We start from the raw sequence: 27,280 nt of genomic DNA on the forward strand, positions 1-27,280 counted from the left end.
AGTCTCATATGTCATGAAAACAGGATATGTAACATTTCATGTTCTTACTGTCACTGACAGGGAAAACAAGAGGTGCATTGGGAGGTCAGGCAGGGCTATCTGCTCGCCTCGGTGGCTTTTAGCACAGGCCTGCAGAACCCCTCTTCACGACCCGCTCAGTTCTCTCCCACAGCCTACATATGTACGTCACGTCACAAGGTGGAAAAAAACAGTTAAGGATTTACAGAAATCTATAGAGCATCAATAATAATAATAATAATACTGCTGCTTGCAAAACCAGTTGTAAATTCTGATGAAAACGACAAAGCTTGCTGGACCTGTGAACAGTTTGGTATTCATGTCCACTGCTGCTGGCACACTGAAGCACGTCTATTTACTTTGTCTCAAATGAAACGAACATGGGTGAGATGGCATTACAGAGCATCACAACAGTTCTTCATTTCATTGTAAAATAAATATATTTTAATGTCTACATTAACACTATTCATTCACCTTTTGAAATATATTAATACATCAGACTTGAACTGTCAACATCATGCACTAATTTGATCTTTTAATTACATATCTATATTTTGACATACATTGCAAAAACCAACATATAAACTACAGATATTATTTTTGATATCTGTACACAAGAGACACTTTTGACATTACACCACTGGCTACCAACAGCTATTACTTGATAATACGGACCTATTCCATACGACATCATTACACAGGCTTTTTACTACGTTTTGAGAGATTTGATAGTTTTTGCAGTTTTCATTGTCTGTAAGACTGTATGATTAACCAACCAAGGTGCATACTCCATACATAAATGCATACGTACATTAAAAAATAAGTGTGATTTTTTAACAAAAATAGCACACATTGAAAATAACATCTACATATATTGACTTACAGTACTTATGCCTTAACAGGCTCCTGAGTAACAAATTTTTGGATAAACATTATGTGAGAGGAAGAGTTATAGTAACAGGATGTATCTGACATTAATGTACGAAATATATATATATAAAAAAAGTTTTAAAGTTGCATAACACATGATGAAGTTTTCCAGACCTTTCAAAGCCCTAAATCACGATGATCCATATAGCACCAGATATGCATCATAATCACTTGATGGACAAAATTCAGCAGACTGCATTTAAGGCACTTGATGTCAAAACCAAATACTAATGCATTTATGTATTTGAAATATTGGCATGATTGTTACTTTTTTTTAAATTATTTTTTTACTCAACATTTGTGAAAATGCATAAGAACACAGATATCACACTTGATGGCACGGTGACGACCACGCGGCTCCTGCCACAGGATGACAGCGTGGTCCGCTCGAGTCTTGTCCGGTCCACATGCAGCATTGGGGGTGTGTGCAGCATTCAGCTACTGGAGGTACTGGGGAGGAATCCCTCTTGAATGTGGTTTGGTGTTGAGCTATCCAGCGTAATGGGCGAGCTCTCATCACAGGCATCTCCATACAAATATACTGAGACAGGGAGAGAGAGGGTAATGTTAGTTTAAAAGATGATAACTGCCATGCCAGACTGCGAAAGATGAGAGGGAAAGAGAGATAAGGAGAGAGGATGACTGTTTAAGACGGAGGCAAAACAACCAGGATGTTATTATGCCCGCTGACCTGCAGTCGTTGCCTCCAACGCTTATCACGTATTTGTCATCGTAAGAGAAGCGGATGTTGGTCACATGAGCAGAGTGGCCAAAGTAACGCTTGTGTTTGGCCTGCGTGTATAAAATGAGACATATATTTAAAGCTCACATATACACACATATATATATATATATATATATATATATATATATATATATATATATATATATATATATATATATATATGGCTATGATGTGCAAAGTTCATTCGATGCAAACCATCACTTACAAACTTCTCAGAGCAGGGGAAGTCGAAGAGTTTGACGAGGCCAAAGTCGTCACCGGTGACCGTGTTGAGCCCCGCGTGAGACACGCAGGCACAAGTCACGTCGGCCCTGTCAGCGTTGCGAGGCCACACGCCAAGCACCTCCTCACCCAGGACACTGTGGGTTAGTGACAGAGCCACTGACCTATTGCACACGTGAACGTACTTGTTGCTTAAGAGCGGCTCGGGATAAGGCGCACGTGCCTTACCTGGTCCACGTGGCCCACGTGATCCTCTCCGTAACTGCGTGCTCTGCCACTGTCTTCCCGCTAGGCACCTCGTGCACCTGCCGCTTATAGCATCCCGTAGCAACCTGGAGAGGGATAGTGGGATACGTTCAGATTGGCTTCAGCACTGGGCACTCAAAGAGTTCAAAAGCAAATGCAATCTACACAAACAAAACAGACACAGATAAAGCGTTCTGCATGGGTTCGTGCCAAATGTCTGGAACATTGCTAAGTAGAACGCCCTTGTAATCTTGATGGGAGCAAATATCCTGGACGACCACACGAGTAGGTGACAAAGCTGAATGCAGAAGCATCAACAGAACAAAGCCAGAGCATACTGTCTGCAGTGTTTGTACACTTGCTGCGAGACAAATTCCTTGTGTGCCCAGTTCTAATGGGATAACTGCCTGAATTAGCATAAAGAAGATTGATATAAGCGATTATTAAATGGGTAGTAGATGAGCCAGCACACTGCTACAGACCGCGATGAACTTGCTGTCGGCGGAGAAGTCGAGCTGGATGACGAAACCCGGGATGTCTTTGCAGTAGCCGATGCGGTTGAGAGAGGACCCCAGTGTCAAGTCGTAGAAATCCACAGCGCCCTCTACTGATCCAACCGCCAAAAGACGGCTATCAGGACTGAACCTGCAATAAAATAAGACGTGGGGTTGCCACCCAGAGAGACTGCACCCAAACGCACCCATAAACATTTGTTCATTACATTTTTTTAATAACCTATAGCTTCACTCAATTTCTAGTGAAGGAAATGTTTTGTTGTGTTTGTGTAACACTGATTCATAATGTTTGATGTATGTGTGATCAGGGTTGTAACCAGAACCAAATTTTTTGTGGAGTTCATAAAATAGAAAAATACACCCCCCCCCCCCCACCCCACAGACACAGATTCTAACCCGATTAAAGAATGTTTTTATTTGTAACCCATGTACTTGAATGAGGTAAAATATTGATTCACACAATTAAATGTATAAAGTATTCAAACTTTTATGATTAATGAAATAAGTAAAACGTCCCCCTGTTCGTGTACGTCAACACCCAGTATAGCTTCTAGTAAACGAGTTTAAGCGCCAGTGATTTTGCGTCTCCAGCTTAACACTGCCACCTATCGACCGCATCGTAAAAGACGTGTGCTTTTATAGCTTGCCGCTCACGTCACACAAGGAATGAAACGTCACAGCGTCAGTAATACTACCTTGAACGCTGCATGCCGGGGGATAAAGGACCTTCCTGCTCTGCAAGGTCTTTAATACAGCTGGCGTGAATCGATCGTGTTTCAACACCGCTTTCATTTTTACTCTGCACTTTGTTCCCATTAAGGGTGCTTTTATTATATTTATTTAATTCTTAACTTTAACTTTAATTCTTCTCCTGTGCACGTGACAGTTTTAAAGTGGCCCAGTTGGGCAAACATTAATGATTAAACTATAATTAAGCTGTAATATTGAAACCTAAGGCATTCTTTAAGCTTGTTCTTTAATAGGAGTATCAACACCATTTATGTTCAAGGGTAATTACACTATGTGACACTTCTGAGTTCAGCATCTGACTGAGCAGAGTACTTGGACGTAAAAGTGTCACGTACCATTAGGAAGACGCCAGAAGCCAGGCTAGCGGACAAATTCATGACATTTAACAGCTGCTCCGAGGTCAGTTGAGAACCAGTCGAGCAGTGTTGCTATGAACGTTTTACACAAATGCACACTGCATTCCACCATGCAATTATCATAATGTGGTGTGTGTGTGTGTGTGTGTGTGGGGGGGGGGGGGGGTTTCTTGCGCGTGTGTGTCTGACCGTATATCCTGTATGGCTACACTGCGATCCCTTTTCTTGCCCCACACGGTGAGTGAGTTGACCAGCAGAGCGATGAACTCGCCATTCTCCATCCCAATGGCCACCATTTCGCCACTGGGGCTGAACGCCGTGCACTTGGCTGGGTGGCCCAGGCTCACTTTGTTCAGAAGTTTCTGGAAGGAAACTTGTGGTTAGGTGCACATATGAGTCTGGGATCTCATGACAGAAGACAGGGATCCAAAAGTGAGGTGTCCAGAGCGGGCAGCGGAAGACAGTATAGCCCAAAAGCAGAGTCAAAAACCAGACAGCAGAGATTCAAAAACTGCAGACAGAGGATGGTAAAACAGATACAAATAAAGAATCAAAGCCCACCAGAGATGAAACACCAGGGTCATGCTCACCATGTTTAGCCTAGCAGAGAAGATGGGAGAGAGGGATCAAACGGGGAAGCTAATGGACAATGACAGATGTAGGACATTAGTCTTCTGGAGTTGATGAACAAGGTGGGCGTGGCTTGCTAATCAATGAGTTTTGTTTCGCTGTTCCTGGGGTGGAGCGGCTTGTTGGCATGACATCAAATAATTTCCATAGAATTATAGCATTTGAAATCTAATAAATAGTTAACGTAACTTTTAACCTATAACTATTAACCTAAATTGCTCAACCACACTTGTTGCCGTTGTTTTTGCAAAAAATATCCCAGAATGCCTTACTTTATCCACTAAGTCCCAGATGCGGATGGTGCCATCGTCACTGGCTGAGATGAAGACGTCTTTGGAGGGGTGTGTGGCCAGGCCCCAGATGCGGCCCTGAGTGTGTCCGTTTATCAGGGTGTTAGAGGCGCCATTCTTCTCTCCCACTTCAATGATCTCTCCATCCTTCGTCCCCACTAAGATCTTACCCTGCAAGTTAACCATACACTTACCCTTTCATGCAGAATCAAGACCAGTATATTCATTTGGCCCTTTTAAACACATGCCCAAATGCACGCGCATGCACACACACACACGCATGCACAAACGCACAAACACACACACCTTTCCTCACAAACACACACACCTTTCCCCTGCACACAGATCTGACACTCTCGACAGGGAGGCCAGTCTCCAGCTGAAACGCACGACACCTCTTCATCTCCTGATCCCACAACTTCACTGCTCCCCCCTCTTTAGTCCTGAGCGGGGTACACATCAAACACACACACACACACACGCACGCACACGCACACACACACACACACACACACACACACACACACACACACACACACACACACACACACACACACACACACAATCACACACACACACACACACACACAATTACACACACACAATCACACATACACAGACACGCACAGAGTTATTAGATTTATATTAACCTCCTATACATCCACCCAATTGGATACGTATAAACCCTCATTCTCTCTCCCTCACACACACACACACACACACACACACACACACACACACACACACGGCTGATGCACTCACGGTCTCTCTTTGCCCCCAGTGACGATGAGGCCATCTCGTAGGGTGGTGTACATGGATAAAACGGGACCCGTGTGAGCTTTGGCTACCACCCGCACCAGGAAATAATCCCTCCACACGTACACGTCGCCATCGATGGCCCCCGTGAAGGTCAGGTTATTCTACAGCACACGGGGATCAGACACCACCGTACGCATCACAGCAGTGATGTAGCAATGCAGGCGTACATGTTTGCACCCAACACCAAAACGAACCGGAGAAGTGCTCAGTGTGTTTCTCCGGCGGTTACACTATGCAGATATAACCTGGCGTTTGTGTGGCAGGTGTGTGGTGCGTATCTGTGCTGACTCACAGCGCCGAAGGCCACCGACAGCATGGTCTGCATGTGCCCCTCCTCCACGGAGCCCAGCACGCCCTTCTTACAGAGCAGGGAGCCCCCCACCAGCGTCCAGAACTTGATGTGCTTGATCCCCACTGACACGAACTGGGTGTCAGAGTCGGGTCGGAACTCCACCACGAAGATCCGGTCGGAGTGGCCCGCCTTGCTACTCACTTTAGCTCCTGCGGAGTGGGTGAAGTCAGCCTTAAAACATGCCTGGAATGTTACACTACTACTAGTATTCTGCTATTATTACTATTCTGCTATGCTACTACAACTACTACTATTACTACTACCACTACTACTACAACTACTATTTACTACTATTTTACTAATACTAAAATTATTACTATTATTCTACTACTACTAATGCTATTACTACTATTCTACAACTATGACAATTACTACTACTACTATTTACTGCTATTCTACTACTACTACTACTATAACTACTATTTACTACTATTTTACTAATACTAAAATTATTACTATTATTCTACTACTACTAATGCTATTACTACTATTCTACTACTATGACAATTACTACTACTACTATTTACTGCTATTCTACTACTATTACTACTACAACAACTACTATTTACTACTATTTTACTAATACTAAAATTATTACTATTATTCTACTACTACTAATGCTATTACTACTATTCTACTACTATGACAATTACTACTACTACTATTTACTGCTATTCTACTACTACTACTACTACAACTACTATTTACTACTATTTTACTAATACTAAAATTATTACTATTATTCTACTACTAATAATGCTATTACTACTATTCTACTACTATGACAATTACTACTACTACTATTTACTGCTATTCTACTACTACTACTACTACTACAACTATTTACTACTATTTTACTAATACTAAAATTATTACTATTATTCTACTACTACTAATGCTATTACTACTATTCTACTACTATGACAATTACTACTACTACTATTTACTGCTATTCTACTACTACTACTACTACAACTACTATTTACTACTACAATAACTACTACTATTCTACTACTACTACTACACTATTACTACTAGTACTACTATTCTACTACTACAATTACTACGACTACTATTCTACTACTACTACTACTACTATTACTACTCCTATCGCTAATTCTATACTTTTACTACCACTACTACTACTTTTACTACCACTACTACCACACACACACACACACACACACACACACACACACACACACACACACACACACACACACACACACACACACACACCTTCTTGCCAGCGCCACACGGTTATGGTGTGTTCGGGGTCCACTCCCACAGACAGCAGCAATTTCCCAGTGGCGCTGAAGTTGACGTAAGTGACACCTTTAGTGTGGGAGCAACGTAACACAGACAGCGTCTGTTTGCTCATCGCATCCCACACATGGATGGAGGGAGCCAGGCCTACACACATCCATCCACCCCACACACACACACACACACACACACACACACACACACACACACACACACACACACACACACACACACACACACACACACACACACACACACAGGAGCGGAGTCAGCATCTATCCGCACAGTGTAGTTTGGATTCCCCAAACTCCGTCTTCCTTTCTTAATACTGATCTCTAGTTACCTGAATCAGGACAGCAAGGCATAAAAAACGACAAATCTCAGATCAGTTTGGGATCATTGCAACACAACAGGCACGGACAGTCTAATGGAGTCTAAAAGACACAGATGTAGCAAACACATGCCAATGCAATACAACATGGCTTTAAACCTTGTTGTTAATCTGTCCCATAGCACCATGCTAAAAGACACAAAAGGAAAACACTTCTGAATCCTGGATGACTCATGCAAGTCGATGGCCAGTTTTTGGCTTTTGTTGTTTTGGGATGCTAAACGTTTACATACGTAGGAAGGTTCCATAACTTCAAGATCCACACACTTAATGCACAGGGAATGAATAGAAATACAGAGGGACCACTGGACTATGGTAGTCCTTTGTTTGCCTTAGGTGAGGGAGACCATACTGCAGTGCACTATGGGGGATGTAGTTCCAGCTTACCTGGCAGATCAGTGATCTCGCCTGAGTGGTGAGGTGTAGGTGAGGGAATGAGAGCGTGGCCAAAGGAAAAAAAAGAAGCCATGAGAAGGTGCTTCAGGTCCAGAAATGCCAGATAAAAAAAATAAAATTGGCAAAATCATAAACAAATTTGATATCACGACCATGATAAGAAAGCAGAACACGTTTGAAAGAAGGAAAAGTGTGCTAAAGCAAATGATAATGACTACAACGGGGATGGACGCTGCCTCACACACAGCAGTGACACGTCCTGCAGGAAGCCCGCAGGGAAAAGGCAACCCACCTATCTGTCCTGTGGCAATGATGTTTAGATATTTGGGGTGTTGGTTGACAGTGAGGCAGAGGATGTCATCTGTGTGTTCCAGGTAAAAGCTCTGTGTACCTGTGGCAGGTCAAGAAGAAATTTACATTTACGGCATTTAGTAGATGCTCTTATCCAGAGCGACTTACAAAGTGCTTTGCATCTGATCACAGAAAGAAATGATATTGGAACCATGAAATGATTGGTATTAGTGCATAAACTATTATAGTGTAATAATAATACTAAAGTGGCCAAGTGGCAGTTAATATATGTGATGTTACTGAGAATCTTTCCTTAATCATCTTTCCTTAATCATGTGATGAGTGCTGTAATTTATTAGACGACCTGCAGTTCCCTGCACATCCTCAAGGAGTCAGCACAACCAATGCTTTAGCACGCCTACTGTATGGACAGCACAGATCTAAGGACAGGTTTGTGTTCAATCTCAGGAAGCTCAAATCAGTCACTGATCGAAATCAGGCTGATCCTGAATCAGCGCTGTGTGAGACTGAAGTGCCTTAAGTACCAGCAGAGAGGTTCTGGATGACAGCTGTAGCAGCTGTGTGAAAGATGATGTCAGCTCCGTCGTTGAGGTAGTGCAGATTATTACGGCAATCGAAGCCTCTGTATCCAAAGACATGATCAAGTGCCAGTTCCTAAACACACACACACACACACACACACACCCACACAGTCAAACAGTCACACAGTCACACACTAGATTCATTTGTCCAGCTGTATGTGTAATGCCCATAAAGTGTCACAAACCTCCACTAGTTTCTTCTTCTTGGTGATGTTATTTTTTAGCAGTTTCTCTGGTAACGGGGCAGCTCTGCTTACTGGGGGCCTACAGGATCCAAACCAACACAGAGAGAGGGTGTGGGATGGTGTGAAAGGGTGTAAGAGGGTGTGAGAGGGTGTGAAAGTGTGTAAGAGGGTGTGAGAGGGTGTGAAAGGATGTGAGAGGGTGTGAGAGGTTTTAAGATGGTGTGAGAGGGTGTAAAAGGGTGTGAGAGGGTGTGAGATGGTGTGAGAGAGTGTGAGAGAGTATGAGAGAGTGTGAGAGAGTGTGAGATGGTGTGAGATGGTGCACAGCAAATTCAGAAGTGTTAAATTTCCAGTGTTGGTGTTGCCTGTTAAAAATACAACACCAACAAGTGTTAATTCAACACTTGTTTACTCTAGATAGTGTTTTTTCCCAAAAGAGTTGGTGTTATTCCGGGGAGTTAAATTTGTTTAACTCTGTATGGTGTTGAGTTTAAAATCAACACCTGACAGAGTTTCTCCCAGAATTCCTACGTATCCTATGTAGCTCACGCCCACCAAATTTTTTTATGTTTTAAAGCGATTTAAAGAGTATATAAACTTCAACTTTTAACACTATAGTTTTTTTCACATCAGAATATTTTGACGGCACCCCTGAGGAAGACAGACGGCACCCCAGGGTGCCGCGGCACCCTGGTTGAGAAACGCTGGTCTACAGCACAAGCAGTTTCAAGTGTGATTGTGCACTGTCGTCAGATTTTTGCTGCAAGTTTTAATGAGGTGTTTTAATAAAAATTGTTTTTGAACAAGAAAATGTTTTGTTGCATGTTTTAATTGTAAGTGACTTTAAATAATAATAGTAGAAACAATGAAATAAGTTTAACACTGGAAAGAATAGTTTTAGTTACACTTACCAAGTGGAGTAAAAATAACACTTTAAGTGTTAAATGACCCCGAGTGTTAAATGTAAACAACACTAGCCAGAGTAACATTGTACACTGCAAGAGTTATTTATTAACACTATTTATTGTAAAATTAACACTGAAAATGTAACACTTCTATCAGAGTAAATTTTACTCTCTGTAGAGTGGGACCATATAAGCTCCCGAATAGTGTTAAAATCAACACTTTAAGTGTTAATATAACACTGCCAGTTTTACTGTGTGTGAGTGGGTGTGAGTGGGTGTGAGAGGGAGTGAGAGGGAGTGAGAGGGTGTGAGAGGGAGTGAAAATGTGTGAGAAGGTGTGAGAAGGTGTGAGAGGGTATGAGAGGTTGTAAGAGGGTGTGAAAGGTATAAGAGGGTGTGAGATGGTGTGAGAGGGTGTGAAAGGATGTGAGAGAGTGTGAGATGGTGTCAGAGTGTGTGGGAAGGTGTTTGGTCGCACTGGAGCCATATCCATCCAGCTACTCCAGAGGTTTAGTAAATGCTCTAATGGAGGTTGCTGGCTAAAGGAGGTGCAGCAGGTCTGTAGTGATTACCGTTCATCCACTAGAATCTCCTTCTGCTGTTGGTGAGGTTTAATGCCTGTCATCTCTCTAATGCTGGCAGCGTAGATTTTAGTGGGGTAATCCATGGTTTTCTCTCTGGCCACATCGCTGTCATATCCTACTCACACACCCACACACACACACACGCACGCACGCACACAGAGAGAGAAAGACCTTAGTTTATTTGATGGCTGTATCATTACTGCCAAGTGATTTCATTTGTCCACCTTGACATGCTTAACCTGACCACTCCCACCTGCCTTACCTAAACCTGGACTTTCTGGTCTTACCTTACCTGATCCTGGACTACCTGGTCTCACTTTACCTGGTCTTGAACTATCTGGCCAACTGGACACACCGTAGTTGTCACTTTATTTTAATTTACAGTTGGTTTCATTTATTCATTTTGTATATCCAGTTGGTCTAATGGAGAACAGCTTCAAGCTTTGAGTTTAATCCTTCTAAGTTTTCTTCCTTTAATCAAAGGAGTCTCTCACTGCCACTGTAACATCTGGCTTCCACATTACAGGTCTAGACCTGGTTCTAGACCCGGTTCTATGTGAAGTTTGCATGTTCTCCCTGTTTTCCTCGGGTACTCTGGTTATCTCCCACAGTTCAAAGACAGAGGTTGCACTCTAAATTGCCCCTTGGTGTGAGTGTGTGTGTTGGCCATGTGGCGGACTGGTGAACTGTTCATGGTGTACTCCGACTTTGACCGATGATGCTGTGATTGGCTCCAGCCCCCCTGTGACCCCGACAAGTGGGATAAAGCGGTAAAGATAATGGATGGATGGGATTTAACTGTTTGGAACTGTCAAGTAAAATGTGTGGATCACAGCACAGACAGACACACACGCACACACCTCCATCTTCCTCCGCGTCATCATCGGACTCCTCACTGTCGACAGCTTTGCTCTCACGTGGACCAATCCCCTCTCTCGTCCAGATCATGAGCGCGGTGTCTGCCCCGCCCACGGACAGCAGCATGGTGTCGTCATTGGACCATCGCACGTTCGTCACGTTGGCACTGTGGCCCACATACTTTTTACATTTGGCAAACTGACCCTGCAGGGAACAGAGGCAGTAGCAGCTTTTGGCCCTCACGGACGCTCGCCCCATTCAGACCCCGTTCACGCCCCGCACACTGCACACTCCCATAATCCCTCCCTAGACATCATGCAGCCTTGCCCCACACAACCAGTGACCCTGCCACGCCGGCGTGGTATGAAACGTGCCGCCACGTCAGCTACCTTGCAGGGGAAGCCGAAGAGTTTGATGAAGCCAAAGTCGTCGCCGGTAGCCAGCAGGTTCCTGTCTTTGGTAAGTGATGAGGCATTGACGAAACTAAGTGTGGGCCAGATCCCCTCGCACGTGGGGCCCAGGACGGACGTCCATGAAGCCCACTCCATCTTCTCAAACTGAACACACACACACACACACACACACACACACACACACACACACACACACACACACACACACACACACACACACACACACACACACACACACACACACACACACACACACACGCACACATACACAGATTGTACACTGCGGTCCCTTCAAGATGAACATCTTTCTCCTGATCCGTACGGATTGCCCTTTACCTCAGCAGCTGAGATGTTCTGCCTCCTCCCACGAGGAGCTTCAAAGAAGAACTGCTCTTTGGCACCAGTGTTCACCTGCAGCAATTTGCCTGAAATCGAACGTGAGAAGGTAACAGGTGCCGTATTTTTCGCTGGAGGACACGGATTAACTGATATGTATATTCATACACTACTCATACATTATTCATTGCACATGCTGGTTTACTGACATATAGCATTTTAATATATATTGGAAAATTTTTGGATCTGGCATGGTCTCCTGCACACTGGCCTCACCGCGGGTGTCCCAGTCGATGTGGGTGATGTAGCTGGTGGAGCCCTTACAGATTCCCACTCTCTTACTCGTCAGAACATTGTAGATGTCCACATAGCAGTCGTGGGAGGCCACGGCCAGATACTTTCCAGCATCTTCACGAAGGACACAAAATGCCGCAGGTCAGATCACAGTCAACGTGAGCTCTGTGGATTCTCTACCTCGTTTCAAGTTAGGCAGTGTGGGTGGAGAATGATCAGATCTCTCACGAAGTAGAGGTCTCCAGATTTACATACATTTACTATACATTTGCATATTTACCTACATGTAAATTCATCTAAGGTGTGAGGTGGGCCAGAATGCTCTCTCACATACTCACTGATGTTACCTTGAGAGAATTTGAGGTCAGAGATGATTTCTTTCCTGTGGTGAAAGGTCACCATGTCCTCCAGCGTGTCTGCGTTCACCACCAGGAAGCTCCCGTCATTCAGACCCACAGCTAAGGCTTTCCCATCTGGGGAGAAGGCACAGCATCTACCACCTACACACACACACACACACACACACACACACACACACACACACACACACACACACACACACACACACACACACACACACACACACACACACACACACACACACACACACACACACACACACACACACACACACACACACACACACACACACACACACACACACACACACACACAAGCTATCTGCATTTAAAAATAATTTAATACAATGCTTGCATAGTTTAGACATGCTTTATTATTTGAATATTTTTTATTTCATGTAGATACATGTTGTCAGGCTACTGCGGAGGACTAACACACCTTTCTTGAGTTTGCGAACAGCCACCATACGATGGTTGGCAGACAGTTCCCAGATGCGGAGGGTTTTGTCATCACTCACAGTGGCACATATAGGCAGCAGAGGGTGAGCAGCAAGACCCCATACCTCGCCCTCCATATGACCCTACACAACACACACACACACACACACCCAAAAACACACCCAAACACACACACACACACACACACACACACAAATATTAATTTCCCTCACTGGCGTATTCATCTCAGCTCCACACAGCGTGGCACGGCGCTCCTACCTGCACCAGGAGGGTCATGGGGCCACTCTTGTCGATCTGCAGGATCTCCCCGTTCTTGGTGCCCACCAGGATGTGTCCGTGGCCCAGGGTGATGGCTCTGATGGAGGGGTTATCTTCCAGCAGCAGCCCTGCACACACAGCCACACGCCCACGCTCACCTCCCCACTGCTTCAGGCTACACACCTGTCAACCGCAGGGACTACACCAACGGCCCATGGACGCGAGCTGTACCTTTAGAGGATGGAGAGAGGGCAGCCCTCTTGATGGCGTACGTCTTCAAGCGCCTCTCAAACATCTCGTCCCACAGCTCCACGATCCCGTCCTTCCCGCCGGTCACGAAGCCCTGCGGGATGCGCAGTTCACAGTAGCGGCACTAGATTAGCCGGCGCCATATACAAAAGCAGGAGGTCTGATTGGTGTCTCCTCCAGAGCAGTGCGTATGCACACCATGACAGATAGTGAGGAGAGGTGCCACGTTTCTACATTTGCTGAAGGTTGTTCTCTTGGCTAAGCAGCCTTGTTCAGTTGTACCTTGTCCAGAGAGCACATAGCGAACACGGGTCCGTCGTGAGCCTTGATGGTCTTCATCAGCGAGGTGTCCTTCCAGATGTAAACATCGCCCGTCATGGCGCCGGAGAACACCAGGTCCTCCGAGCGCCCGTAGCACGCTGACATCATGGTCTCCTGCTTGCCCAGGTTGCCAAATATTCCCCTCTTACACGTCAAACCTCCACCTGCAGCAAGAAGGAGTGGGTGTATACAGAGATACAACATCCATAACCATATATTTATTAAATGTTCCTACTAAGCACACTGTCTTACACTGTAAGTCTTTAATATTGACAAATAAAACAAATATTAAAAATAAGAATAAAAAATATTGTATTGTGTATTGTGTAATGTATTGCGTATCTATTGTATATGTATTGTGTATGTATTGTGTATGTACTCCTGTTACAAGGCTCTTCTGTAAGGGCCCATGTAAAACTCAAAGGATCTTCAAATAAACTCACAACTTCTCAAACAAACCCACAACCTCTCATACAAACCCACCTTTCATGCAAACCCATAACCTCTCATACAAACCCACAACCTCTCAAACAAACCCACAACCTTTTATGCAAACCCACAACCTCTCAAACAAACCCACAATCTTTTATGCAAACCCACAACCTCTCATACAAACCCACAACCTTTTATGCAAACCCACAACCTCTCAATAAACCCACAACCTTTTATGCAAACCCACAACCTCCATAACTAGATCACACAAAACAGTCCCGTGTGTAAACTACAGTGTACAGCCTGCATTATATTACCTGTGTGCTGCCAGAACCTGATGTGCTTCAGGCCCACCGTCAGCAGCTTGTCCATGCGAAATGGGTTGCTCTTCACCACGAAGATCTTCTCCTTGTGTCCTCTGCAGAGACACGTTGGCTCGTTTCATGCGCTTGCCATCTCAGAAGCGAGGGCGGAGTTCACACGCGCTCATTTCTCACCTGGCTCTGGCTAGCTTCTCTCCTTTCTTCCAGTCCCAGACCACAATGGAGTGTCCGTCATCGATGCCCACGGACACCAGGCTCTTCCCGTCGGCTACAAGAGCCATGGCAAAAAAAAAAAAAAAAGCGAACAAGCTTAGTCCTGCCAAGACCGTGTTTTGTGTGGCCCGAGTTTCTGGGGCGTTGTGAACACAGACAAACACACGCACCTGTGAACTCGAGCGCGCACACTCCTCTCTGGTGCTGACCTCTCAGTACAGACAGACACTTCAGGGTTTGAATGTCCCAGACATGGATGGCTGGGTCTCGCCCTACCTGTACAGGGACACCAACACACACACACACACACACACACACACACACACACACACACACACACACACACACACACACACACACACACACACTTACAGAGTCAGCAATTCATCTTATCTGTGCAGCACATAAATATATGATTAACAAAGACCTGAGCGTCTGTGTGTCTCTATGCACTGGATTGGTAATTTCTGGTGAAGTACCTAGCAGTCTATTTCCGATGGGTGGCCGCGTGGACTCACCTGACCCGTAGCTACGTAGTCCTTGAGCGGATGCATGGAGAGGCTGAGGATGTCGTCGTCGTGGCCCAGGTAGAAGCGCTGGCTGTGCTGCTGTCTGTTGTAGACCACGGCCACAGCTGCCACGTGATACACCACCTCCCCAGTCTGCGTGTAGAACAGATTATTCCTGCAATCACAGCCCCTGTACCTGCACAAAAGAGAGACACACCAAACAGGGTCAAGGCAAATAGCTTTTAAAAAGCACATTTCCTAAATTCAATTACTGCTCAGAGCACTTTTTTGTGCCTCACCTCACTGATTAAACTAATATAAACTAGTGGCCTTAAATGGTCAAAATCCTTTCACATACTGAATCTTAATTTTTCAGTAAAGAACACACCAGTTCATGTACACTTACATTCCCTCATACCTAAAATGAGACTCGGGAGGTTTTTGGCCATGTGGTTTACATGTCAGGTGATTAAAAAAGAATGTCATCCAGCTTTAACATATTTCTTTATTTTTATATCGAGAGTGTAAAGAACATGAGACAGAATGATAAAGGCACGGAGAGCTTCACCCGTGGACGAACTGCAGACGCAAACCCTCGTCTGGGGCCTTCTGTCTCTTCAGAGAGCCCACCAGCTTCTTCTTCAGCTGAGGGAGATCCTCCTTATACACCTGCAGCAAAACACACACACACACACACACACACACACACACACACACACACACACACACACACACACACACACACATGCAAACACTGAAAATAGAGAAGGGGCAACTGCGGTGCGGTGAGGGCTTCTGGCCAGTCAGCTGTGAATATAATTGGAGCTACATGCTTTAGCCACTGAATCCCACTAGCACTGGGAGAAAAAAAAATATTCCATCTGGTATGCAAACTCAAGAGATGTGTGGTGTCTGAAAAAGCAGCAGTGTGGGAGAAGAGCTCTCGGACTTGCCTGGCGTTCATAGTTCATCTGAGCCTCCTGTTCGATGTCAGAGTCCAGCTCAGGAACGTCGGACAGGTCTGAATCAGACTCGCCGCTGTTGGAGTCAGCATAGCCCTCTGTGGAGAGAGGAGGCGTAGCGTGCCACAAAGTTTCACAACAGCTACTACTTTTAACAGGCCTGTCTTGTCGTTCACGGCAGTGTTGAACCATGATTTCATGGTTTGTAACTGGCATTTCAGAGATTTCAGCATTTGTTGTCTGAGTGTGAGATGGTCACCTTGTAGAAGTGGTTCGAGGACGCCATTCATGACACCCTCCGGCAGAAACCTCCACTGGAACACAGAGTGGTCGGCCCCACCCGTGCTCACGACCCACTGCAGGTCATGTGACCAGCGCACATTGGTCACATGGGCAGAATGACCTATATACTTCTTAAATTTGGCAGCTGTGAATTAATGTTAGTACAGAGAGTATCTGGGGTCAGTATGACGCATACCAAAACAGATCAAAGAACACCTGAGAACAAAAACTGCAGGAGTTTTGATTTCAAAAGCATTAGCCGCAAACAAATGGACAACCTTCTGACCTTTTTTAACACACGGGAATCTGAACAACTTGACCAGACCGAAGTCATCCCCCGTCACCAGGACGGCATTGCTGTAGTTGGCATCCACAGAGTTGATATCATTCACGTTGGAGTACTTGGGCCAGATGCCATTAACCTCGGGCCCCAAGACACTCGTCCATGTCATCCAATGGATCCCTTTGGCCTCCTCCTTAGGAAGGTGCTTCCCAGCTATGAATGCAAAGAGCTTTTTCACCAATAATAGGACATTCAGATAATTCACAACCTTTACTGTAAGACACTTTTAGACTGCCATATTCCAAAAACCACAAAGATTCCAACCAATAGCTAATGTAATGAAACAAATGCAAATCTTGCGGTGCACTGTCCCCGGTGTACCTGGCATCCGGTAGAAGAGCCTCTCCCCGGCGCCGTCGTTGGTCTGCAGGAAGCGGCTGTCCACGGACCAGTCCAGGTGGGTGATGAAGCAGGTGGACTTGTTGCACTCCCCCACCTTCTTATAGCGCTGGGCCACCGCGTAGACGTCCACCAATCCGTCATTGGAGCCCACAGCCAGGTAGGAGCCGTCCGGAGAGAACTTCAGCTCATGGATCACCTCCTTCCTGTCTTTGATGTGCACCACCTCCGTCATGTCCCTATGGACAATGCGGGGGAGGGGGGGATTCGTTGTGGTAACGGTCAGGCACGAGTAACTCGGTCTAGTACAAGCGGGTCGAGAAGCCGTGTTACCTGACACGGAGCACGGTGAAGGAGCCGTCCTTCATGCCCAGAGCGAGCTGCGAGCCGTCGCTGTTGAACGACACGCTCCGGATGGCCTCCTCCATGTTGCAGCGGGCCACCAGCGTGTGATCCGACAGACTCCAGAGCCTGGCACGGGCCCGAAAGAACATGCCGGATGTTCATGAGAAGCAAACATTCCAGAATGTTCTTCATAGTAATGATACTGCCTTAAAGCTCCAGTCTGGCCGCTTACCGGACAGAACGGTCATCGCTGCCGGTCACTGCTATTGTCTGTTTGGGGTGCAGGTCCAGAGCCCAGAGCTCTCCTTCTGAGTGACCCTGCATGACCAGCTGAGGCTTATCCCTGTCCCTCACCATCACCTCGAAGATCTCACTGTCCTGCGTCCCAGCCAGGATACGGTCGGCCTTCCAGCAGACACTGCGGATAGACAGACCTGAGGCAGAGAGAGAGAGGGAGAGAGAGAGAGAGAGAGAGAGAGAGAGAGAGAGAGAGAGAGAGAGAGAGAGAGAGAGAGAGAGAGAGAGATGCTTTGAGTCTGAGTGAATTTTGTGCTCAAAAAATAGCAAACTTCTCAGTGAATTAAGTGCTCAAAAATATGACAGTAAAAAAATTAAATCTGAGGAAACCCCAATTAAAGTTCCTTTTTGAGAAAATTCTGATTGGGGCTTTGAGACATTAACAAAATGAATGTAAAAACACAGGGGAAGAGTACAGTGGGCTTTCAAGCCATTCTTCTGTGCTCAATCACTTACGGCCTGTAAGGTATTACTCATGCTGACTAGGTTGGCTTGAGGATTCTTTATATGGACCTGTGCCCTCTTTCTTTTTCAGCTGTCTCCACCACCACTAGCCACCACATGGTGGCGCCAGCTAGATCAGCTCTGTCTAGACCCCTAGGGTAAGTGAGCAACATCTGAAAATGCAATGACTGAGACTGCGAGAAGGACTCACCCTTATATCCTTGCTCTGCCTCTCTGAGGTCGATCTTGGTGATGGGCTTGAAGTCCACGTCCCAGAGTCTCACGCAGCCGTCCCGGCCGCCCGTGGCAAAGCCCTCCTCGCACGCATACATGCTGAAGATCCCAGCCTGCGGACCCAGAACAGGCTAGATCATATGCCCAGCAAGAACTAGCCTAGAGAGAGCAGAACTGAGATAGATAGAGTGAGTAGGGGGAGAAGCAGTAATGGCCGGGCGGTTAGGGAACTGGTCTTGTGACCGGAGGGTCGAAGGTTCGATTACCAGACCTGAGGCCATGACTGAGGTGCTCCTGAGCAAGGCCCTAACCCTCAATTGCTGACTTGTATAAAAATGAGATAAAAATGTAAGTCGCTCTGGATAAGGGCGTCTGCCACATGCCGTAAATGTAAGCAGACAGAAAAGGAAAGAAAGAACAAGTGCCAGACCTGCCATCATGAGAAGGAATATTACAGAATGTATGTTTCATCTAATGCGCACACACACACACACACACACACACACACACACACACACACACCACATGAAGATCACCAGCTCACGGAAGCAGAACACGTTAGATCGGATCGGTCTGGTCAGAGGGGGATTCAGAAGAAGCATCTCCACACACCCCATGCGCAGCCTGAACCGTTCGCACCAAGTTCAGTCCCCTCCACACGTAGATGTCTCCGTTGAGGGCTCCTGAGTATGTCACCTCATCTTTGGCCGTCGCCAGACACAGGATGGTCTGCAGGTCGCCTGCCTTCCCAAAGATGCCCCTTTTGGGCGTCAGCGCGTTGCCACATAACGTCCAAAACTGAGAGAGTTAAAGAAGAAAATCATGAGGATGAAGAAAAATCTTAGTTAATGAATTCCAGTCCTCCCTGACCAATCAGTGACAGTCAGCTCGAATTGAGCGAGGACTTCACACAGCGAGACTTTTTCTTATCCGTAATGCACTTTCTGACAAACTTGCTACTGCTGTTGGGGCCTGATACTGTTTTTCCAGCTCTTATCTAAAACAGACAAGCGAAATAATAAGCAATTAGTCGTATTCAATCTCCCTCGGCTTCCGTAATTGCTTTCTTTTGAAAGATAAAGAAGAATGGGGCTGGAACAGAGAGAGGAGGTATGGGGTTCAGGGAAGGACACGTCTTCCCACAAAGAGTCCCCCGGGGGACGCTTTCGCTTGGCATTTCAGAGACCATTGGCGTCGACTGGCAGGCTGTATCGGAGGGGAAGAGTGCAGGCCTGACTCACCTTGATGTGCTTCACACCACAGCTTACAAGCCTCTGGGGCAGGAAGGCATCCCAAGAAACATCAAAGATCTGAAAGAGCAGTGGAGACAGGCAGCAACACACCATCAGTCCTAGTCTGCATGTATTCAGACTTTTCCTGGAAGTGTAAACAGCACATGTTGACCAAACAGCTGGATGTTCTCACCTGGTTGTTATATGATGGAGCAATCTTAGCTACAGACCACAAGCTCATAGATGCTCTAAAGCCATGGATATGATTTAAACTCCGTAAGCACTCTCTGCATCTGCATTATCACATGTCTAGGAGACGAAGCTTCTCCTGACAGATGTATCCCAAAGCGTAGGGTGAGATCTGTTCGTTCCCTGCTACCACTGCCTCAGGACCTGTGATGTTAGAGGAACTTACGAGACCTTCAGATCATGTGATCTGAAAGGTTCCATCCTTCAGCAGGTGCAATGCTAATCCTGAGGTTTATACATTAAAATGCAAATAGTTGTTTATCCTGTCGTGATTTCAGGATTTCAGTAGCCCAAGGGGTGTTTTACTGGGACTCAATACATGGTTGTTAAGCAGGCTATGGCTCATCACTGAAGACCAGGAAGAAGGCACCAGTCGCACAAATCCTCCATATCTAAGCTGCATGTGCCAGCCGTATTCTAAAGGATCGCTTTGTGATGGAGGAGACTTCAGTACCGCAGCAGTGGAGAATATGCATATCGCTAAGCTCAAGAAGACACCTGATATCTCTCTTTAGCAGACATTTCAGAGTCCACTCAGACATGGAGAGAGGAAGAACGAAGGAGAAATTGACAGAAAGAGAGAAAAAGAGAGAGAGAGAGACCTGACCTGCTCCTATATCTGTACGATGTATATTACAGAAACATATATATATAAAACATATATATTCAAACACATGTACACAAAACAGAAACTGAAACAACTTAAACATGTGCATACACACACACTAACACTTACATGCCAGGACATGAAGTTGCCATGTCAACAAAGCAATCCTAGATAAGCCCATGTGCAAGTGCACATATTAATATTCATGTATGCAGACTCTCCATCACAACACACATTTATCTTCAACACTATAGCACTCACGTAGTCACATGGCACTCTCACTACATTACAGTTCTCACGTCTCTTTTACAGGGGACAGGGGGGTCGTCTCTACACTCATAAGGCAACCGATTAGAAGACAAAAAACAAAAAAATGGATCATTGCAGTCTTACCCTGTCGGAGTGTCCAGTGGCAGTAGCCAGCACACGACCTTTCTTCCAATCCCACACACACACCGTGTTTTTGGCATCGAGACCGACGGACACCAGACGCTAAAGGCCAGGGGAGATAAACCGTCTGGTCAAAAACGGATGGGACGTCTTGCCGCAGGTTCGTGCGCGAACGCCCTGGGGGGAGCCGCTCACCTGGCCGTCAGCGTCGAAGGCCAGGCAGGCCACGCCGTGCGTGTGCGCGTCTCGCAGGATGGACACGGTGGTGAGCGTGTACGAGTCCCACACGCACACAAACGGGTCCTTTCCCACCTGGCCGGTGGCCACCTGGATCTTGTCGGGGTGTAGAGCAAGACTGCAGTGGAGGCAACACAGAGACACTGTATTACAATAACGTTGGCTGGCAAGACAGTGACGACTGCATAATGACAAATGTAATTAAAGGAATTCCCATTAAAACACATGGAAGTCATTAAAACCAGAATGACCCATTGAACTGACACTGGTTCATGACATTGGAATCTCAGGTATGCCACTCTATACAGTAAAGATGCATTGGGAAGCCTTTGGAATAATGAAGACATGTGTCTAAACGGTTGCCTGGCTTATCAGATGCGATCCGATCTAGTACTTAAATAAATACATTTTGCAGTGCACGACTCCAGAATGCATTTACAGCAGGTCGTGGCCACCACACTCAACACCAGGAGTGGGCCGAGGCCACGGAAAACCCTGCTAGAGGCCACGGGTGGTGAGCATGGATCTGGAGAGCCGTGGTGGTCTGATCGCCTCGGAGCAGAACTCAGAATCTGAACCAGAGCGGGGGTAGATGAACACCATGTCACATCTTCAGTTAGGCAGTGTATGCTGCATCCTGAGCGGTATAAAGATCCACTTTCACACCATCAAGTCACCAGACGAACGCACAGGACAGCTGCCGAGAGGAGCCATGAAAAACAGATCAAAGGCAGAGGAACAGAGGAAAGGGAAAGGGTGTGTGTGTGTGTGTGTGTGTGTGTGTGTGTGTGTGTGTGTGTGTGTGTGTGTGTGTGTGTGTATGTGTGCCTGTGTGTGCAGGAGGGGATGCACAACTGCGATAGTACACTTTCAGTCTCACTATGTACACCAGTGTGAAATCCAAGATTTCATCTCACATCATTACAAGAACAGTCAACCAATATAGATATGAGAAAATGTATATAAGAGCTTTAAAAATATAAATGTATATAAGAGCTTTAAAAATATAAATGTATATGAGTTTAAAAAATACAAATGTATATAAAGTTTTAAAAAATAAATGTAGGCTATATAAGAGCTTTAGTATGTAGTATATAAAAACTTTAGAAAATATGAATATACTGTATATAAGTGCTTTAAAATATAAATGTAAGTGCTTATGTTACTAATTATAATGTTAGTTTGTAAGTGCATGTGTGAGTGTGTACAGCCACAGTAAAAAAATTTATCCCGGAGTAGTTGACACTGATGATGAACAAGAAGAAGAAGAAGATGATGTTGATGACAACACTGTACATGGCAAAGTGTGACAAGAGCTCTGCTTAACATCAGAGACATCCTCAAACTCCTGCTTTTAGACCACACATGGTTTAATTGATATTGTGATAGGCACAATCTGTTGGTTGGTACATATAGTAGCTCAATGTGTGCGGTGTGCATGGATGTGTACTAAACGTGTGTGTGTGTGTGTGTGTGTGTGTGTGGACAGTTCTAGAAGCAGTTTACTCATGATAAACTGAAACAGATAGACAGAGGCTAAGAACAGGTGCACAAATTCAAACAGAAAAAGAGGGAGTGGAAGGGAGTGGAAGAGAGAGAGAGAGAAAGAGAGAGAGAGAGAGAGAGAGGCGGCTATGCCTCTGCCAGTTTCTGAGCTCGGAGGAGAGTGTGATCGGGGGTAGCTCTCTCTTTTGCATGCTCAAGGTGCTGTGCGGTGGCGTAGAAATCCCAAGCCTCGCCATGACGACACAGCCCTGGCAGTGCCTTAGTGTTCTCCAACTGTCCCCAGACAGAACTCAGCACGCGCAAAACGGCACAAAAAAAAAAGGTGGGGGTGTGTTTGAAGCAGACTGCCAGCCACTAGGCAGACTTAAAGACCGCCTGTCTTGTTAGTGTCACTCAAAGGTCTGCGATGCCTCCAGCCCAGGCATCATGTTATTTGACTGGGCTGCCTGAGCTTTCAAAGCGGGACCCCAAAAGTGGGACCCCAAAAGCCGGACGCGCCACCTGTTAGACGGCATAATGGTGGCTTTACGTTGACGTGTGTGATGTAAAATTCATGAGGATATTTCACAATTGTCATATTAACAGGGAGCAATGGGGATCGGCACCCCCAACCCCCTCCCCCGTTTGCCAGGTTGACATCTCACTGATACAGAAGCTCCGTAGTGAAGCAACTCCAGAGGACAGTAAATTGCAGGTCCAGGCGGACATTACGGAAGACGTCAGGAGCCAGGGACACTGTCCCTCCATGCATACCGTGCCATCACAGCAGTCTCAAGCTCCACCCCCAGCTTATCAAAAGACAAATAAGTGAATACATTTTCCCCTGTGTTTAGATTTATGACTAGTTTAACTTGAGAAAGATGAATGTTGCAGACTGACGGGACATGAATTATTCATTTGGGTCATTCAAATATGAATGCACTTCAATTGGGAGTTCATTAGGTTTTAGGGCTAATGAAAATCCAACAGCTATTTGTGGGAGGATCCTATATAATGACTAATTTCTGCAGCTCATTAAAGGAGTCAGTGGCCCATCTTGGACAAATATGTAGCAGTGTAATTGATGTGTCCAAGTCTTAATGAGCCGTTCACGGCTCACGTAAAGGAAAAGTCTGTATGTGTGATCATTAAGTAGTCTGTGTGCTATAGCTAGGCTAGCTTAGCTTAGGCTAGCTTAGTTATATTTTAAACAGTACCAACGTCCCCATGACCTATGGATTGAGAAAGAGGCAAAAGACCCAGACACCATGCTGTATGCCACTCCTGTATGGATCGAAAGAGAGGTATTACTGAAGGATCAAAAAGTGATGTTGCTACAAACACTTGAACACCACAAGCCAGTGAATTAAGAAGAAAACTGTATTCATACCTTAAACTCCCCTTACACTAAGCAACATGAATACAGAACCTCTTAATGGAGCCTTTAAAAAGCTGACCTCTGACCTCCCTCTGGCTACAGGATTAAGTGGGTTAATACACTCAGTCCTCAGAATGCCCTCATACGCCATGGCCAGAGATTTGGACATTTGTGCCTGTATTGGCGTATATTCCTTTGTCCCTTGGGTGCAGGTCTCACAAAGAGCAGTATGTGTGTTTGTGTGTGTGCGCGTGAGAGGGTGAAAAATAGTATTAGTTCTAGTTTTATGTAAATTCCATCCAAATAGTCTTCAGCGTGTTATTTTTAACTTTAAGCCTCAAGGTGGTATAGATTGGTAGGTTACTGTGTCCATCTGTTGCAGCCAGACCCCTGAGACAATCCACATCCCTGGAGGTTCTGTTGGAGAGTCTGTCAGGACGGCAGTCATCTTACATAACAAAGGATGACTTCTCATGGCATTCCTCACATATACAGGCAGTGAAACAGACAGTGCCAGTTGAATTCCTATACTTGAAGACACTTAAGCCAATTACAGTACCAATTACTCTAGCATAGTGAAGCCATTAATAAAGATCTCTATCTGCTCTATAACTTTATCATTCAGATGTTCATGACCTCACTGACAATAACAGCAGTGAATGAAATGATAGTTTGCCATGAGTCCATGAGAAGAACAATATGATGAAAAAAAGAGGTATAGGCGAGAGAGCCCGTGCATGGCTTGTAATACATTTGTGTTGCGTCCTCGCAGAGTGTACAAAGCCATGACTTCTAAAATCCTTCACCACGAACTAGATAACTTGGTGTCCTGCACCCTTGGTAACCCAGTTCTTAACGCATGGGATTTAATGGCTCTCTTAGCAGACCAAGTTCACCTAGAGGCGAGAGGAGGCAGAAGATGTCGTGGTCATTTACTGCTCTGTTTCCTCCTCATCTCCTCGGGCCAGCACTCACCCCAGGACAGAGAGTGTTTTTCTTCTTGAACACAAAGAGACGTTAAATACTGCGAGCACATTGTTATATCCACAGAACCCTATAGTTCAAATCGCTGGGCGTGAATCACGTTTTTGTTCCGAAATAAAGGCTGCGGTGCTCCGAAACGCTTTCCGTAACGAAAGTAACAAGGACCAATAAATGTGTATTGAAACATGGGCAGGTCTTGTTGTTTTCTACCTTTAAATAGCGATTAAATCTTATGATTGTTGATTGGTCTTTGCAAGCATTAAGCATTGATCGCCTTGTTAATACATGGAATCATCCGCTCTACTCAGCAGTTGTCACCAGGTATATATAGATATGCAGTATGAATGAATGAATACCTACGGAAGAAATCACTGCGACGTTTTGTACTAAGTTAAAAGCCATGGCCAGAAATATTAGTAACCTGCAACAAAAGACCAGCAAGTCGCACACAAATCATTATGCTTAGATTGGTATTACCGAGAGAAAAAGTAGATTTTGTTGTGATGCAGTTTCTTAGTCTTACCTAATAATGTCATCATTGTGTCCCAAAAAAAACTTCTGGGTGTGTTCCCTTGTGTTGTACACCACGCCGACTCCTGCTACAAAGTATACGATCTCCTTCCCCGCGGTGTAGAAGAGGTTGTTACGGCACTGATGGCCCCGGTACCCGTGAATCCACTCCAGTCTTAACTGGCAGCGCGGAGCTGTCTTACCGGCCATGCTCATGGTTCAGTTTTTCAGAGGCACCATCAACTTCAAGCGTGCAGCATGTGCGCATGAACTCAACTTGCTGTTCCCCCTCAAATCTAAATTCTGAGGGAAGGCGTTTGCTAGCAGCGTATTATTGGTTGGCTTGTTTTTTCCCCTAAAAAACAATTTATGGGTTTACCTGTAAAAGCGAGGGGCGTGTTCTGATAGTCAACTGGCGTCATTAAAATCTGTCAGATGTGTTATGCCCGATTTTACGAATAAATGTTGGAGCTGGGGTTAGAGCTCACAAGAAACCACAGATATAGGCTGGAGAAACACACTCTACATGCACCTAAACGTTCATGTCTGAATTGATGGCCTAGGCAGACACTAACAATAATCCGTGTTACTGTTTTCAACCCAAGATTCTAAAACTACTAGAAGAAATATTGCAAGTCTCTGACCGTTCGTCAATCGTAAGTAGGTTTGAGTTTATCAGTCATAAATCTACGCTTCTTCAACCCCGGGACCTTAGAGAATCCATTCGATCAGACGTTGTCAGGCAATGAGGCGACACAGGGCAGCTCGTATGACCGCAGTTACAACATCCAGTTCACGATGGTTCCATAGGCTAATTTCCTGCACTAATATACGGAGTCCGTATTTCCTGTCATCGAAATCCCAGCGATCGGTCAGACAGCTTTCTGTCAAGTGTCCCGTATCGCTGAGTGTTTGGCTCGTCAAAGACAAACGTCTTTTTTAAGTTTAGCTAAAAAAAAATCCGCATCTCCCGATGAAAAAAATATTCGTTTTATGAGGCGTGTCACGAAATGATCAGCAGCCAGCACTATTAACGGCGAAAAATCACAAAACCGTTATGTATGGGTAATCCCCCTGAAACGAATTCTACGCAGTAATGCTGATTCAAATACGGTTTAGGATTAAGCCTTTGCGTACTATTTTGAAGAATATGGTCTCCAGTTTGTAGTTAGCAATTCAGCTTGGTTACTACGACGCCTTGTGGCCAATTTCCGATAGCGTTGACGCCTACAAAAGCCTTTCAGATCGCACAGGATGACGGATATTGGAGTCCCAATTTTATCCGACCTTATTTATATGGCCGAAGCGATTTAGCAAACTGACTGCAAATACCGACCACGTCTAACGCTGTCCAAGGTCCTGAATGTGACTCCGTAAAGCAAATATTGTCTGTTTGTTCGTCGTAAACCCAAAGCACTTACAAGAGGCTACTACGTCTGCGCTTA

The 27,280-nt window shown here is 45.4% G+C and overlaps 1 protein-coding gene across 4 annotated transcripts; it reads right to left on the reverse strand.

Annotated features, from left to right (window-relative positions):
* Window positions 1–142: 142 nt before the first annotated feature.
* Window positions 143–26,971, reverse strand: eml6 (EMAP like 6). 4 transcript variants are annotated; one of them, XM_077023491.1, is made up of 42 exons: window positions 25,849–26,971; window positions 21,437–21,596; window positions 21,245–21,343; window positions 20,005–20,073; window positions 19,376–19,561; window positions 18,741–18,876; window positions 18,021–18,222; window positions 17,777–17,914; window positions 17,426–17,682; window positions 17,048–17,257; window positions 16,739–16,906; window positions 16,471–16,577; window positions 16,086–16,186; window positions 15,527–15,713; window positions 15,179–15,284; window positions 14,970–15,063; window positions 14,790–14,890; window positions 14,002–14,204; window positions 13,702–13,813; window positions 13,471–13,598; window positions 13,193–13,334; window positions 12,733–12,894; window positions 12,377–12,508; window positions 12,101–12,189; window positions 11,741–11,908; window positions 11,354–11,555; window positions 10,482–10,608; window positions 9,005–9,083; window positions 8,763–8,892; window positions 8,219–8,317; window positions 7,918–7,938; window positions 7,113–7,286; window positions 5,814–6,022; window positions 5,465–5,622; window positions 5,031–5,145; window positions 4,685–4,873; window positions 3,972–4,144; window positions 2,644–2,806; window positions 2,144–2,247; window positions 1,899–2,052; window positions 1,640–1,740; window positions 143–1,489 (listed from the first exon to the last, which is right to left on the reverse strand). In XM_077023491.1, exons 1-42 carry the CDS (start codon window positions 26,049–26,051, stop codon window positions 1,465–1,467), a joined length of 5,883 nt encoding a protein of 1,960 aa, XP_076879606.1. In that variant the 5' UTR covers window positions 26,052–26,971; the 3' UTR covers window positions 143–1,464. The 4 variants fall into 4 exon arrangements, with proteins under 4 accessions (XP_076879606.1, XP_076879607.1, XP_076879608.1 ...); XM_077023492.1 differs by having other exon boundaries at window positions 144–1,489; window positions 12,742–12,894; XM_077023493.1 differs by lacking the exon at window positions 7,918–7,938 and having other exon boundaries at window positions 144–1,489.
* Window positions 26,972–27,280: the final 309 nt, after the last annotated feature.

Source organism: Brachyhypopomus gauderio, chromosome 12, assembly GCF_052324685.1.
Source record: "Brachyhypopomus gauderio isolate BG-103 chromosome 12, BGAUD_0.2, whole genome shotgun sequence".
NCBI classification, from domain to species: Eukaryota; Metazoa; Chordata; class Actinopteri; order Gymnotiformes; family Hypopomidae; genus Brachyhypopomus; species Brachyhypopomus gauderio.